This window comes from Petaurus breviceps, unplaced genomic scaffold, assembly GCF_028583685.1.
Source record: "Petaurus breviceps papuanus isolate PSGF00001 unplaced genomic scaffold, PetGlider_PUasm1.0 90444, whole genome shotgun sequence".
Taxonomy (NCBI): Eukaryota; Metazoa; Chordata; class Mammalia; order Diprotodontia; family Petauridae; genus Petaurus; species Petaurus breviceps.
Genome location: NW_027187256.1, coordinates 3,374,986 through 3,391,592, shown reverse-complemented (window position 1 = coordinate 3,391,592; position 16,607 = coordinate 3,374,986). Strand labels below are relative to the sequence as shown.

Genomic DNA, 16,607 nt, shown 5'->3' with positions numbered 1-16,607 from the left:
CACACACACACACACACACACACACACACACACACACACACACACACCAGAAGATAAATTTGGGAAGAAGATAGTAAGTACTGGCAAAGGTGTTTGAAAGCAAGTTATTTCATGTAGAAATGATTTATCTCTTTTCCATTTTAATTTATATCCAATTAATTGTATAATCACAGCATGTTTTGTGTCTGAGAGCTGTGAATGAAAGAAGCCATTGGCAAAAAAAAAGACGAATTAATATATAATGGGAGCTCGTGAGCTGATTTTAGGCTAGTTGGCTTCATATTTTGAGCAATATTTCATTTCCTAGTTAGGTTTTGAACCTAACTAGTGGGAATTTGTTCAATCTTCTTAGCACTGTTGCTGAAGCAGAGTATTTTAGTGGTACCAGCAGTTCTAGATATTGAGGGTGGAGAATGATCTGTGTAGCAGTTGAAATATTGCAGCCCTTAGGGAGGCACATGCAGTGGAGAGAAACTGACAAGCCTACCTGACATAAAGAGCACCACCTGGTGGCCAATTTGAATATTGCCATCCATTGGTAGATAATTATGGAGACTGTCTTTTTGGGTCAAGGATGGCCCCACTCTGACTACAGCATAGACTCATAGCCAGACATGGTCATGAGTATAACATCTGGTCTCCTTAACTAGACTATGATTTCTTGGAGGGGATATGTTGTTGTTCAGTCGTTTTTCAGTCACGTTCAAGTCTTCCTGACCCCATGGTTTTTGTTTGTTTGCTTTTTGCAAATATACTTGAGTGTTTTGCCATTCACATCCCCAGTTCATTTTACAGAGGAGAAAACTGAGGCAAACATGGTTAAGTGACTTACCCAGGGCCATAAACCCAGTAAATATCTAAGCCCAGATTTTGAACTCATGAAGATCATTCTTCCTGACTCCAGGCCTGGCACTCTGTCCATTGCACCACCTAGCTACTCATACAATGTCATGCATTTCTCCAATTAATTGTCAAGTGTCTCTTGAGCACCTGCTATATGTGTATTCATGTGAAGTTACTAGCTTCAAAAATAAAGGTTTATATTGGAGGAGGGGATTTTTTTGGGTAGTGGGTAGGGGAAAAATGGGGAGAAAATTTGTAACTCAAAATCTTGCAGAAATTAATGATGTAAACTGGAAGTTAATAAAACATTTTATTAAAAAAAAAATAAAGGTTTATTAAAGCCAGCACTCACTTTTAACCATAGTATTGCTACAAGTAACAAAAAAAGATGATTGCGTACATAAAAAATAGGCAATTAAATATAGCAAATGAGAGAACCATATAGAAAACTTGAGGTGATATGAGTGGTACTTTGAACTTATTAGAAGAATATGACAAATTCTATTGCATTGGGTGGGGGTAGCGTGGTGGCACAGTAGATAGAACAATGGGCTTAGACTCGGAAAACCCATGTCCATGAATTCAAATCTGGCCTCAAATTTACTAGCTGTGTGACACTGGGCAAGTCACTCACTCCTGTTTGCCTCAGTTCCCTCATCTCTAAAATGAATTGGAGAAGGAAATAGCAAACCACTCCAGTGTCTTTGCCAAGAAAACTCCAAATGGACTCATGAAGAGTCAGATATAACTAAAATGATACAACAACATTGTATTGGGTGGATTCTTGGAGGAGGAACTATTATTATTTATAAGAAAAACATGGGTATAAATTTCATAGGATGACAAGTCACTGAGGGCCTGAAATTTGCTTCTATCGAGTATTCACAAAGAGGATATCACATGTCCAACAAAGTGCCCAAGTATATGCAGCTACACTCTGTTAGACTTGTGGAGATTCAAAGAAAGTAATATACTACCTATTACCTATAGAAATCTAATGGGATGATAAATAATAATAGTGAGAATTTATATATCACTTTAAGTTTTGCAAAGTTCTTTCCATGTATTATCTCACTTGGTAATAGGTAGTGCTGTTATGCTAACTTTATAGATGAGGAAATTGAAGCCTAAAGAGATCAAGTGACTTGTCCAGGGTCACAGAACATAGCCTTTTAGGAGTAGGAGCAAGAGTACCAGAACTGTTGTGCCTCTGATGACAATCGCCATCTCTGCCTTGCAAATCCTTAAATTAGGTTAGGATAGAGACATTTCTTAGTGACTTACAGAGAACAATGAAATGGTCAAGGGCCATAGTTAGAAGCCCTAGGGACTCTATAAGGGTGAAACAGTGAATGAAAAATATTTGGTCAATGCCAAATGCCCTACCTCTGAGGTAGGATTTAAATTCAAGTCTGCCTGACTCTAAGTCCTGGTTCCAATTGCTGTGGCACCTTGCTGCCCCTGATAAAAAAGTGTTTACAAAAACAACATATGAAAAAGTTTGTGGGGTATATAAAGAGGAAAAGGAAGGGTTACTATAGCCCTTTTATTTTCCTGCTCAATAACCTCCCATAGCTCCTATAAAAAGCACGTGCAACAGATGGGGAAACTGAATAGTGATAGATGTGTCATTTGCACCATTCCCATGACTTTAAGTCCAGAATTTTGCTAATTGTACCATGTTGCCATTTCACAATTGTTTGAGCAAGATTGGTGATCATCAAAACCCTTTGGTGAGTCTATAGTCTATCTTGGATGAATCAGTTTGTTCTCTGTTCTATGCCTTGTAAACGTGTTGATTGCAAGAGACAAATGTTGTGGGGTCCTCTTTTTTTGTGAGGAAAATGATTCTTTCCAGATAATAAATCCTAGCTTGGCCATGAATCCATGATTCTGTTATATACTCAACTAGCATAACTTTATGCCCCCTGGTGTCTCTAATGGCAGTAATTATTGTTAACTTTCTTATCCTTTGGTCTCAGGGAGGCTATAGTTATGCAACCAGATGACAGTTGATGAAAACCACCCCTGTACAGTCTTCTCTATATTTCCAATAACCTTCCTAAATTCCCTTGCGAAGGAATATTTTGAGGATCTCCCTGCGGATTTGCTTGGTCTTCACACTATAGATGATGGGATTCATCACTGGAGGAATGAGTAGGTAGACATTGGCTATGAGTGTGTGTACATAAGGAGGGGCATGTTTCCCAAATCTGTGCACCAGGGACAAGCTGATCATGGGGATGTAGAAAATAGCTACAGCACTGATGTGGGAGATGCAGGTGCTAAAGGCCTTCTTGCGCTCTTCGGAAGATGCAATGTTGAGAATGGAGTGGATGATCAAGACATAGGAGAATAGGATGAAGACAGAATCTACCCCAGCAGTGGAGATGACAATTGCCAATCCAAATACACTATTGACTTTAGTATCTGAACATGATAGCTTCATCACGTCAGGGTGGAAACAATAGGAATGGTGGAGAACGTGGCTATGACAGAATGACAGACGTTTTAGGAGCAGGAGCAAGGGCACCAGAGCTGCTGTTCCCCTGATGACAATCACCACCCCTACCTTAGCAATCCTCGAATTAGTTAAGATACTGGTATATCTTAGTGGGTTACAGATTGCGATGAAGCGGTCAAAGGCCATAGCCAGTAGCACTGAGGACTCCATGAAGGTGAAGCCATGAATGAAGAACATTTGGCCAATGCAAGCATCAAAGCTGATCTCTCGAGCATTGAACCAGAAGAGGCCCAACATAGTGATCAAAGTGGATAAGCACAGGCCCAAGTCAGTGAAAGACAGCATGGAGAGAAAATAATACATTGGCTCATGGAGACTTGTCTCCGTGATAATAACAAAGAGGATCATACTGTTTCCAGAGACGGCAATACCATAGAGGCAGCAGAAAGGGATAGAGAGCCACACATGAAATCTTTCCAACCCAGGAATGCCCGTGAGGAAGAAAGATTGAGGGTAGAACATTGTGTTGTTGAAGGGTGCCATGTTGAGTGGAGGTGATGAAATTATCTTGGTCATGCCCTGAAATGGAAAAGAGAAATAAAATAAAAAATTCTTTCACACATTGGTTGTGGCAGAACCATGTAGAATCACTAACTGGCCCTGTCCACTTCTCTTTGTTTGAGGCAATCGGGGTTAAGTGACTTGCCCATGTTCACACAGCTAGTAAATGACTAAGACCACATTTGAACTCAGGGCCTCCTGACTCCAGGACCACTGCTCTATCCAATGTACTAGCTAGCTGCCCACTGTCCACTTCTTTGAGACAAAGGTTGAGTCTTTAGGGCAAAATCCTCCATTGCACATAGGGCTTTCACTGTAAAGACTATCCTTTCCTTAGTTCTGAAATCTATTTGGGATGAGCTTCCACAGAATGAACTGAGATGCTTATACTGAGGCTATGCCTGTGATTATGAACTAATGCTTAAAGTTGGCACAAGCTGATAAATAAATGAAAAGGGTTGAGGTACTTGTTCTACATGATAGTTATATTGAACTATTAAGGAGACTAGAACGTTTGGAAATCATGTCTCCACGCACCCCCCAAAAATCATTTTAAGTTGAGGGCAAATGAAGACTAGATGAATATACAAACATGCCATGTGAGTAATGTGCTAGGAAGACTAGATACCCATGACCAAAATTCAGTTATAAAGTGCTCATTCTTAACCTAGCCTAAATGTCAAGAGAAATTCACTATGACCTGATGAGTTATATATGCTATAACCCAGTTAGAACAGAAATGAGGTAAAGAAAGATTTTTCTCCCCTGAGGGTTTAACTTCCTAGGGAAAGCTTGTATGTTACACTAGGCAGTATCCTGGAAAAGCAGATAACTGAGGCCAAAATCATCTAAAAATCTGTAGGCCAAGGGAATAAAATATTATAGTAGTAATAATTGTAATCATAATCATAGTAGTAATAGTATGACTTTTGTAAAACATTTAAAAATGTGTAATGTAATTTATGTATATAAGTTGTCTCAAAAGTCTCAGTGCAGGTTTAAACCCTATACTAAGGGATACCTTGTATATATGAAAACATAATATACATTTTAAATGCTTTATAAATGACTTGTTTTATTATTTTATTTATTCTAATAGCTTAAGCCTGCACTGAGACTTTTGGTACATCCTGCATTATTTGCCCTTGATCCTCTCATAAATACTACAGGCATTATTATTCCCATTTTGTAGCTGAGCAAATTGAGGATCTGGGACTCAGGGTCACTGGAATAGAATTTTTTTTGGCAAGGCTATCAGGGTTAAGTGACTTTCCCAGAATCACACAGCTAGTGAGTGTCTAGTTTCTAAGGCTGGATTTGAACTCAGGTCCTCCTCATTCCAGAACCAGGGCTCTATCCACTGTGCAACCTAGCTACCCCTGGAATAGTAAATGTTTGAGACAGGATTTGTACCAAGGTTTTCCTGATCCCAAGTCAGAAAGTCAGGATACCTTCTCCTTTAAGGTAAAATCAAAGTTTAGGAAGAAAACTGAGGATCTACAGATATGATCAAGAAAGCATTTTTTGGTCATCTGGGGAATTAGAAAGAGGAATGAAGAAGAGTTGAGAATTATTTTGAGGTCATTTTGAAGTCTTCCTGTGCTATAACTTGGGATTACTCAGATACACATAACATTTGAGTCATGTTTTAGGTGGTACCCCATCCCAGGGATTCTGCAACTCATTTTTGTTGGGTCACAGCTATTCATGGCAATTTGGGTATTGGGAGCTTAGACAAAAATGATATGAGAATCTTAGGGCTATGTTTGACTTAAGAAGACAGCCCTATCTCCTCTTAATTTGGGGCTACCCCTATCATTAATAGTCTAATATAGATATTATGTTAGCAATTGGACCTTAGACAGGAAGCTATTTAGCTTTTTTGTAGGAAATAAAGTATGGAAGATGATGGGGAGAGTGCAGGGATAAAAGTTATAAAGATCACCCTAAAGGGCTAGCTTATATTCCTCATCTAACCCAGGCTACATTGTACATTGCTGGCAGATCAAAAACCTTTGTTCCTGATGCTACAATCTTGAGAATGACAAGGCACTCTAGCAAGTGGGAATAAAAATAGAATGGCAGGCTGTCCTATTTCTGTGATTTCATAAGTAAATCCCATGATGCATACCATCTCACTTCTCTGTCACCATTTCAGTGACCCTAATTCTATTGACACCACAATAAAGTTAATCTAGCCATGAGCCCATTTCATGTCTGGATGTTTAAATACCTCTCCTTCTCAGGGAATTGCCAGCATTAGCAACAGTTATCTTCGCCTCTCCCTTGGACAATAAATAGCTTTCATATGTACACTTTGATAATAGTTCTTAAGGTCCCTTCTAGTCATCTTTGATCTTGCCTTTTATTTTATTTTTTAAATGAAAGTCTCATGCTATTAGAGCAGGAACTGGCAAGGAAAGTCCATCACATCAATCCCACTTAATTCCAGTCAGCATGACCCTTTATCTATTCCAGAATTCATTTCTGACTCCACTTTTTAGACCTCTTTTCCTCTCCCTTTTCACCAGTCATCTTTTCACCTTGAGAAATCACCACCTCAATGGCCTGTTCTCCTGATTGGTGACTACTTGCTTTGACTTCAGGAGGGGCCTTAATCATGCTCCCACTGATTCTTGATTCCACTAATTTGTCTTCTTTTCCTCCTCCTCATTTACTCACTTGACAGCTCCCCCCCTTATTTTCAGCTCTTTTTATGTATCTTATCCTTTTAGACTATTAACACCTTGAGGATGGGTACCGTCTTGATTGCTTATACTTATATCCCTAGGATTTAGTGCAGGGGCACTAAATAAGTGTTTTATCTATCTTTCTTTTTATCCAGAAAAATAACATCAATGAAGAGCCCAGAAGATTTGCTAGCCTTTAGAATAATTAATAATGAGTTTCACAGGATGCCAGACCAGGGAGTAGAGGTATGTTGTAGAAGAGATTCTTATACTAGAATGACTGACAATTCTGTCTTACCTAAAGTGTTTTTTATAAGTGGTTTCTGACATTCCTTACAGTTCTGAGATTCTGTGAATTGAATTAAACAAACATGTAATAAACAATGCAGGAGTGGGTGTGGGGGTGTGTGTGTGGGGGTGTACAAAGATAGACAAAACAAATGCCTTGCATTCAATGAGCTTACACTTCAATAAAGGGGAAAGGAAACATAAACCATAGCTCAGATCTGCAAGGAAATTGAAATAATAGAAAATGAACAGTCCAGGCAAAGGGAAATTTGAAGTCTCTTTTAATCACTTTTCTCTGCATATCTATCTCATGTTCTCATTTTTTTTAAAGAAAATATAGTGGGGAGGGTGGCTAGATGGAGCAGTGAATAGAGTGCTGGCCCTGGAGTCAGGAGGATGTGAGTTAAAATCTGGCCTCAGACACTTAATACACAGACCAAAAATCTAGCAGTGTGACCTTGGGCAAGTCACTTAACCCCAATTGCCCTACCTTCCCCCCTCCAAAAAAAAAGGAAATATATTATAGTATGCTTCTTTGTATCTCTCACAGAAGCACACACTGAATCTTTCCATGGTAGGCAATTGATCAATATTTGTAGATTGCTATTTTGGGGACAGTAATATAGTATCTGACAATTATTTTAGTCTTTGACCATAATAAGCTCCTCACCCCCCTAGCTGAGGTTTCTCTTCTCCTCTATGACTAACAGTTGTTTTGTCTTATCTAATTGCTCTAATTCCTCAATTTCACTCCAAGATTAGATTACTTATTTCCTGGTTGTTCATGTTCTTTATAATACTTTTATTCCAACTCATTGATATTTTTCTATAACCTTTTCTATACCTACTTATAGCAATTATGAATTTTTCTACTTGCCTTTGGGTCAGCTCACCTGCCATTTTTATTCCCAGTCTGTTAATATACTAGATGCTGGGTTTTCAGTAAAATAGAGAATGTTATGAAGCTCCAACCCTTAATAGACATGTGATACTGAATGAGTTTCTTCTTTTCTTTACCTGAGTTGATTTATTGCTAAAGTTGGGGTATGATGCCTAGGATACTTAGCTGACATGTTTTTTTGTGAGGAAAGTAAGAAGTAGTAAAGAAATGGGAGCTACTAGGATTGGTAGCTCTTCCTTTACAGGGATTGATGGTCAAGGATCACATTTCTTTATTATGATAGTGTAAAAAGGAATTAGTTGAGTATCAACTGCAAAATTTCAGTTTACTTTTAAAAGGAAGGATGATCCTAATCCTAGGCCTCATATTATTGAATCTAAAGAAAGCTCAGAACCGAAACAGAGGACCTGATTCTTGTCAAAGGCTGTGGTAGTTACATTAGGAAAGAGTTGAGAGCTCCTTCTTGGGTTTAGTGAAAATTTTCCAAAAGATTTGTAAACAAAAAAGTTTGCTTAAAATGAGCTTTCTCTCATAGACCGAATTAAAGACCTTTTTATAAAAGGCAAAAAGAAAGGGAATGTTGCATATATGGAAAATTTCCTTATTGGTGGGAACTAAATATAGGTACTAGACACATGATTTCATTGTTATATGAAAATCTGAGGTGAGGAAACTCTGTCTGGCAATTCAGGTGAAGATGTCCTGTGGGACTTATAGTCTTGGAGAATTGCTTAAAGGCCAGAGAGATTAAATGACTTGTCCATGGTCCCAAAGCCAGTATGAGTTAGAGGCAGGACTCAAACCCATATCTTCCTAGTGGACACTAATCTTGGCTAACTCCCCAACAGGGCTGTGAATTTTCAGATGTGCTGGAGCCATATTGAACCAGCTCTCAAGAGCTGATACTTATATTTTCAATACCAACATTTGTACCTCTGAAATCACCAAGCTGCAAAACAGGGCTTGACTATTAGGCATGAAAAAGTGATGAAGAAAATATGAATAATTCTGATTAAACTTAAAAGTATGTTGTTCATACCTTCCCCCTTCCGCCAGAGAATCAGGTAATTGACATTTGCCATTGAAAACTACTATCATCCCACTTTTCTTAAAGGTTTATGAATGAGACTGAGGTAACCTGTCCAATACATCTTTTAATGTGGCTTTTAGTTAATTGGGGAGGATCTATTTATGAGGTACAGTGAACAGAGGTCTAGATTTCAAATGAGAGGAACTGGGATTAAATTTTGGCCATTTACTACCTGTCTAACTTTATTCAAGTTTAATTAAGCAATCATTTGTTAATTGTCTGATATGGACCAGACAGTGTTCTAGGTGCTGGAGATACAAATATAAAGACAAAAGTCTCTATCCTTGAACAGTTTACAGAATGTTCTCCTGGGGGAAAAGCAACACATACACCTGTAAACAGATAACATATTGTTTTAGACTCACATTAGGGGAAATCAGGAAAGTCTTCTTGTAAGAAGTGGCACTTCAACTGAGTCTTGCCTCAGTTTCCTCCTTCGTAAAATAAGGAGGTGACCTAGAGGATCTCAGAGATCTTTACCAGTTCTGTATCTGTGATCCTATGATCATTGCAGGGCATTATGGAGCCCAGCCAGGTTCTGTCAAACAGTGTGTTGAGGGGAAAAATATTGGACTGAAAAAGATCCAAATCTTAGTCCACAGTCTTTCATTAACTTGCTATGTGATTTTGGGAAACTCATTTCCCTTTTCTGGATGTAACTTTCTTATCTGCAAAAAGAAATTGTTAAATCAGATTGATTGATTAAAAAAAGTATTAAGTGCCTGAAGTGTACACTAAGCTAGACATTAGGGATATTAAAAAAAATTTAATGTGCCTGACCTCCAGGACCTTAGATTTTATTTGGGGAAAACAATATGTGCAATTCAAAGTAGATTCAAAGCAATTTATGCAGGTAAGGACCCAACTAAAGAGGAGAAGCTGTTAGGATAAGTTTTCATCATTTAAATGATCTCTGACATCTCCTACAACTGTGATATTTTATGATTCTCTCTCCCTGTTGCTTTTTACTTGCTGGATAGCAATTACACTCCACCAATCTACCATAAGCAGGAGAAGGAATGTCAGCAGCATCTTCTTCAACAGTTTCTTAGTAATAGTTAATGGCAAAGTAAAAGTGAGAATTTCCAATTTCCTGTTGAAGTATTATTTCCATAGTAGTGGTGGTAGCAGTAGTAGGAATTAATATTAAGATCTAGGAAGGCATGAGGTTGTATAATCCCAATCCTCAACAAAGAGAAAAATAGAAATTTGGAAAGAAAATACAAAAAAAGGAGGAAGAACTCTTCCTGAAAACCTTATGTCATTAAGATAAAGATGAAATTGAAATAGTTCTAAGGGTAACCTTACTTTAGTGCTCCCTGAAAGATGCCTGATTTCAGGACATAGAATATCCCTACTTTCCTATTGTCATCGATGTCAGAAAGAGACTGTTGGTGCTAAGGTAGTCCATGTAAAGGGCAGGAAGCAATTTTTATTTCATTCTCATTTCAATGTCATAGCCTAAAGGGTGTCACGGTCAGTAATTTTTCCTCTTTTGAATGGTCTTGTACAATTTCCATTTCTCTGTAGGCTGAAGATGTGCAGTATTAGGCTCTTCTGTATCAAAGGTAATAATCATAACTTATATTTCCATAGCATATTAAAGGATTACAAAGAACTTTCCCCAAAACCCTTTCAGTTAGGAAGTGAAAGAATTATGATCTGTATATTTAAAAAGAGCTAAGAATTAGAGAGATTGTGTGTCCTAGGACATACATGAGTAAGTGCTCTGTTGAGGATTTATATCCAAGTTGTTCCTGTCCCAAACTGCCTCTTACAAGTCCTCATTGCCAGAAACAAGTGACTATTGAAAAGAGGAATCTATGTCTCTTTTATGCAAATACATACCCTGATTCCATGATGTACCACTCAGTAATGACTTTTTAGAAACCTAAAGCGCAATATCCCTTAAAGGTATCCCTTAAAGGGGTAGAAATAGAAAGGACAGTACAATTTTCCATTCTTTAAATATTACCATTTTTCCCAAATCCCTACCAAATGGAAATGATGGTGATGTGATGTGATGACAACAATGATGATGACAATAATGACTAGAATTTACTTAGCACTTACTATGTTCCAGACTCTGTGCTAACAGCTTCACAAATGATCATCTCGATTGTCTCTCGTATCTTTTTCAGAGGTAGGTGCTATTATTATCATCCCCATTTTGCAGTTGAGAAAACTAAGGAAAACAGAAATTAAATGACTTGACCAGGGTAGTAAAGCTAATGAGTGTCTGAATCTTGATTTAAACTCAGAGAATCTTAATTCCAAGCCCAGTTCTCCAGGCTCTGGCCACTGTGCCATCTAGTTCTTCCAATTAATTTGGGTAACAAACTTAGTGAACTCAGTGACCTTGCTGGAAGGTTTAGACTCTTGGTCATTCACACTTTTGGTAATTGCTTTGTTCAGATAATGCTTCAATTTAATAATGCCTTTATGTTCCAGCATGCCCACTATCCCCTCCCTAATCCACCTACCTACCAAAACTTGGATCCAGGCAGAAATCTTTAGCTTCTCCCAATTAGAGCTCCTGTTTGAGGGAGTATAATTATATCTTTTTATAACATGATTATATATGTATAACCAGTGTTAATGCATATAATCGATTGTCTGAAAACATTTTTCAAAAATGACCACTTTGCAGTTCCAGAATTGTAAGGGTTCTTGTTTATTATTTTAGTCTATTTTAATTTTCTTACTCAAATTCTGTGGGTACACAGGTTAATTCTCAAGCCAATACTAATTTTTGTGACTGATTCCCCCAAAGGTTGCTCCATTTTTATAGACAAATTTCTACAAGTCATCTAGGATAGTCACAGAATGCTAGCACAGGAAAAGAACTCCAACAACATTTAGACTAACCCTAAGCTGAATGAAGTGTCTCTTTGTAACCTCCTTGATGATGATTGACTAAAAGTCATAGGATAGTGCATGGCACACTATAATAGACCTTAGGGCTTCACATCATCATTTTTTCCATCCAGTTGTTCTCCAAGATTTTGTGGTCTTGGGGCGGCCAGGTAGCACAGCGAGTAAGAGCACCAGCTCCAGTGTTGAGAAGACCTGGAGATCGAATCCCGGGCGCAGACACTTAGCACCCACCCAGAAACACCTGGCCGTGTAACCTTGACAAGTTACTTAACCCAAATTGCTTAGGGGCGGCCAGGTGGCTCAGCGAGTAAAAGCACTGGCTCCAGTGTTGGGATGACGTTTATCGAATCCAGGCTCAGATACTCAGCACCACACCCAGAAATAACTGGCCGTGTAACCTTGAGCAAGTTACTTAACCCCTATTGCTTTAAAAAAAAAAAAAAGATTTTGTGGTCTCCAAAATCTCATCATTTTACAGGATGAAATAAACCTTAGAGTATTAAATATTTCCATGTTGGAAAACATTCTTTGTTGTTTTTTAAAGTTAATGATTTGTCCTGGAGATCTCATAAAACTCTGATCTGGAAATTTTCCAGTGCCCTTTGGCCAATTTTCTTAAAACTGTGAACTGATCTATAATATATTTAGGCTTTTTGTTTTAAGAAGTAAACCCTGGAACTCAGCCTAAAATCCATCTTCTTGAGTTGTGAGCCTCTCTTTCTCTGAATGCATTATAAAGCAAGGGCTCTTAACCTGAAGTCTTTAAGCCTATTTTTTTTAAATTGATAGCTGTGTTTCAATATAATTAATATCATTTTACAATCCTATGTATTTTATTTTGCACACCTAAATATATTATTCAGTGAATAGGTTCCAATATATCATCACACTGATGTTCGTCACAAACCACACACACACACATACACACACACACACACATACACACACACTCACACATTAAGAGCACCCCTCCTTACTACCCACCCCAAGTCAGCAAACATTTGTCAAGCAGAAACTCATGCTTATCTCTATATTATATTAAAAACCTGAAGAAAAAACCTATGGTATACCACCCACCATCAAAAAACACCCCATGTCATCTCTAATGCTGAAGTTGCTGACTTTGAGATTCTGTGCACTGACCTGGTATCTGGAGATGTTCTAAGGATCTTGTAGTGACTAGAAAGTTTTTATAAAGTTGTATGTTCCAGCCCTACCGGACTAATTTTCTCAGGGGAGATCATGTTACTTAGGAAGATGGTTATTCGTGTGAATGCTCTTAAAGTTTTTGACCCTTGTGACTCATTTTACAGAGCAAGTTCCCTGGAGACTTTGTGTAAATTCACTGTGGAGAAACAGAATGAATCTGAAAATCTTGATAGACTCAGGGGCAGGATATTTGATTTGGCATTTGTGTAAAAATGTGTGTGTGCACATGAAGATTCGGTCTGGGGCAGAGAGAAAGACTAACCAATGTACTGATCTTGAGAAATGTGTGCAAATAGTTTGACTGAGGCTGGTAGATGACTATTAGAACTATCTGGACAAAGTGTTATAAATGGATTATGTGAATCTCAGAGAATGAAGATACTAAGTAATGGCAGCTGAGTCAAGGCCTAGAAGTGGCAAAAAGAGAAAAAAATCTTGGTGTTTCTTTCTCCTTGTCCAGTTTGTTAGGCATGAAATAAATAACTTAGTGTGGAGGAGGATGGCCAGGGAAGTAATGTATTCTAAAATGGAAGCAGGTTTTTATAAGGACAAGAAAGAATGTTACAGGAAGTGGTCTAAGATAAATAGACATTTGGTAATGAAAACATGAATTTCACAAGGCACATGGGGATAGAATGGCTGGAAATTATTGGGATTGGAAAAGGGGAAGGACTGAGGTTTGTGGGGTTAGAAGTGCCAAGAATTAATAATAGGAGAAGGATAATTTTACCTTGATAGATGGTGACTATATTAAAAGGAGAAAGAGAAGAGAGTTGGCTAGCCATAGCACAGTGTACCAGCAAATCCTAGGGGCTCATCTTTTGGTGTCATAGCTTTTTTCATTTTAATACTGTCCATGGGGTTTCCTTAGCAAAGATACTAGAGTGGTTTGCTATTCCTTCTTCCAGTGTATCATCTTTCATGAGAAATCTCCATTATGGGCTGTCATCTTGGGTATCCTTGAATGGCATAGCTCATAGTTTTATTGAGCAACACAATCCTCTCTACAACAAAGCAGTGATCCAGGAATGGTTCATAACATAGGGAAGGTAGAAAGAGATAATAACATATGACTTTTCCCCCATACCTTAAGTACCACTAAAAAGAATAGAAGGGAAGAAAGAAAATATTCACTTATTAAGAAACATACATTCTAATTGATGGAGACAACTATTATAGGAAGATTTAGCTCCAAGGCAGTTTAAGCCTGATATTTTTAGGGTGCGAAACTGAGTAAGTAGAAAGGCCCAGAAGTTCTTAAACAAGTAGGGTAAATGTCAATGCCAGGGGGCCTGTACAATAGGCCAGTACATAACCAGCAATGCATGAAATATATAATATTAATATATAAAATAGGTTTATATATTATGTGTGTGCATATATATATATATATATATATATATGTGTGTGTGTGTGTATGTGCGTGTTTCTGTGTATTTGTGTATGTGTGCATCTCCAACCAGTTGAATATAAGCTATACCTTGAGATAGGGGATGTTTTTCATTTAGTTTGTATAAACCTAGCTCCTGCAATCATACTACCTTCTATATGGCTGAAGCTCCATAAAAGAACTATTAAGAGGCATGCACATAAGTATTGCAACAAACAACGGATTAGTGATATATCAAATATGTCAGAGGAGACTTCAGGGTGTAATGGGACCTAGAAAGAGTTTTGAACAAGAAGAGAAGAAGAGGATCTATGTTCAAAGTGAAGAAATGATCTGTGGATTTGTAAATGCAAATTGCCATGTAAATGGTCACATTTCATTTCAATTGTGTATTTTCTACATATGAGAGGATTTTATGAGATTAAAAAGTCCATATTCAAAGTAAAATACCAAGATAATATTTCACATTTATATAATGCTTTAAGACTTGTAAAATAACTCCCTCACAACATCATTGTGAGGCATTTAGCAAAAGCACTATTATCATTCTCACTTTACAGATGAGGAAACTCCATCTGTGAGATGAGAAGTTAGTGACTGTCTGAGGCAGGATGAAAACCTCTGTCTCCCAGCTTTTGATACAGCCCTGTTTTTAATACACTATTTTTCCTCTCCTTGTGCTTCTTCGTTTTCAGTGCAGGAGAGAATGGAGGAGGGAGGCTCCCAGCAATTGACCCAAATTTTTAGCAGAGAATTTTGTAAAAAGAGGAAGCCAGGTAGAGAGTTAGTTTGGGATTCAGGAAGAATTGAGTTGAAATTCTGCCTTGTACATTTAGTAAATATATGACCTTGGGTAAGTGTATCATTTAAACTTGGCCTTATTTTACTTATCTGTGAATTGGTGATAATAATAGCACCAGGTACATAGAACTGCTGTGAGGATCAAATGAGTTAAATGAAAAGCATCTTTCACATCTTAAAAAGGTATATAAAAGCCAGTTACAGTGTTTAAAGTCTTTTCTGTGCAGTTCAGTAATTACTTCAAATGCCTTCTCTTACAAAAGGGCCCCAGGAGAGAACCCTACCCCCAACACCTAAATCAATCATGGAATGGAAAATAGAGAATGGTCAAGTCAATGAATTTACAAAGGCAAGAACCTGCATTGCTTTTACATTTCCTATGGATCAAGTGATGACATAGAGAGAAGCAAGGCTTATTGGCAGAGAAAGGCCATTGGGATCCCCGGTCGCTTGGGATATTCAACACACACACTAATTATGAAGATAATGAACTCTTCCCCTGGATTGGCTTTCCCTCTAGGTAAGTGACCTCCACCGGGATAAGTCCTGGCCCCTTATTAATACTTCCTACCCCAGGAGTACAATTGGCCTAATCTTAGATTCTTTGGTGCCATGATGATGGCAAGATAAGACACGACTGTTATCTCTTCCACACTAAATCGGTTTGTAAGTAAAACAGTTGCAGATGTGGTGAGATGATAGCTGGAATATTGTATATAGAGATAGTGTTGAGCTTAAACATAGTTTCATATACTGTAAGGAAAATATACTCGACAGGGTGGGTTACTGGAGAGTGAAAAGAGCAACTGAGTTAGGTTCTAGAATCTTGACTTCCCTAGAACTCTGAACAAACATCAGTTCTCTTTACCTGTATGTCACTATCCTGGTAGCCTGTCATGTTAGTGCAGTTGTATATGGCATGATCCTAATAAGTTTTTATCCTAATGGTAATAAGTTTAGATCATGTCCTTTTTCTTTGTATCTTTTTGGGGGAGTGAGAGGGGAAGGCAGGGCAATTGGAGTTAAGTGATTTGCCAAAGGTAGCACAGCTAGTAACTGAAGTGTCTGAGGTCATATTTGAACTTAGGTTCTCCTGACTCCAGGGCTTTTGTGCTATTCACTGAACCACCTAGCTGCCCCAATAGCACTGGAAGGGACTTCATGCTGCTTGGGTCCCCTCTTCATGCTCATGGGCAATCATTGCAGTCCACTGGGGTGGTGGGAGAAGTGTCAAGATAATTCATTTTCTCTTTTCTGGGTAGGCAGTCAAGACCCTACAGTACTGGAGAGCCATGAAGGAGTTTGATGGCCCCCTTCCCATAAGTTAGACCCTGGATTTTATCAGAACAACTATGCTGCATTTTCATCTTGAAACTCCTTGCCTCCCTTACTTTTCCTTTCCCGTTCTTTTTTTCCCTTTTTCTTTCCTTTTCATTGTTTTCTCTTCTTTTTTTCATTCCATCTTTCTTTCTTTTCTTCTTCTTAATATGTTT

The 16,607-nt window shown here is 38.1% G+C and overlaps 1 protein-coding gene across 2 annotated transcripts; it reads right to left on the bottom strand.

Annotated features, from left to right (window-relative positions):
* Positions 1–2,905: 2,905 nt before the first annotated feature.
* Positions 2,906–9,477, bottom strand: LOC138177697 (olfactory receptor 51F2-like). 2 transcript variants are annotated; one of them, XM_069108909.1, is made up of 2 exons: positions 9,455–9,477; positions 2,906–3,839 (listed from the first exon to the last, which is right to left on the bottom strand). In XM_069108909.1, the coding sequence occupies exons 1-2, from the start codon at positions 9,475–9,477 to the stop codon at positions 2,906–2,908; spliced, it is 957 nt and encodes a 318-aa protein (XP_068965010.1). The 2 variants fall into 2 exon arrangements, with proteins under 2 accessions (XP_068965010.1, XP_068965011.1); XM_069108910.1 differs by lacking the exon at positions 9,455–9,477 and having other exon boundaries at positions 2,906–3,850.
* Positions 9,478–16,607: the final 7,130 nt, after the last annotated feature.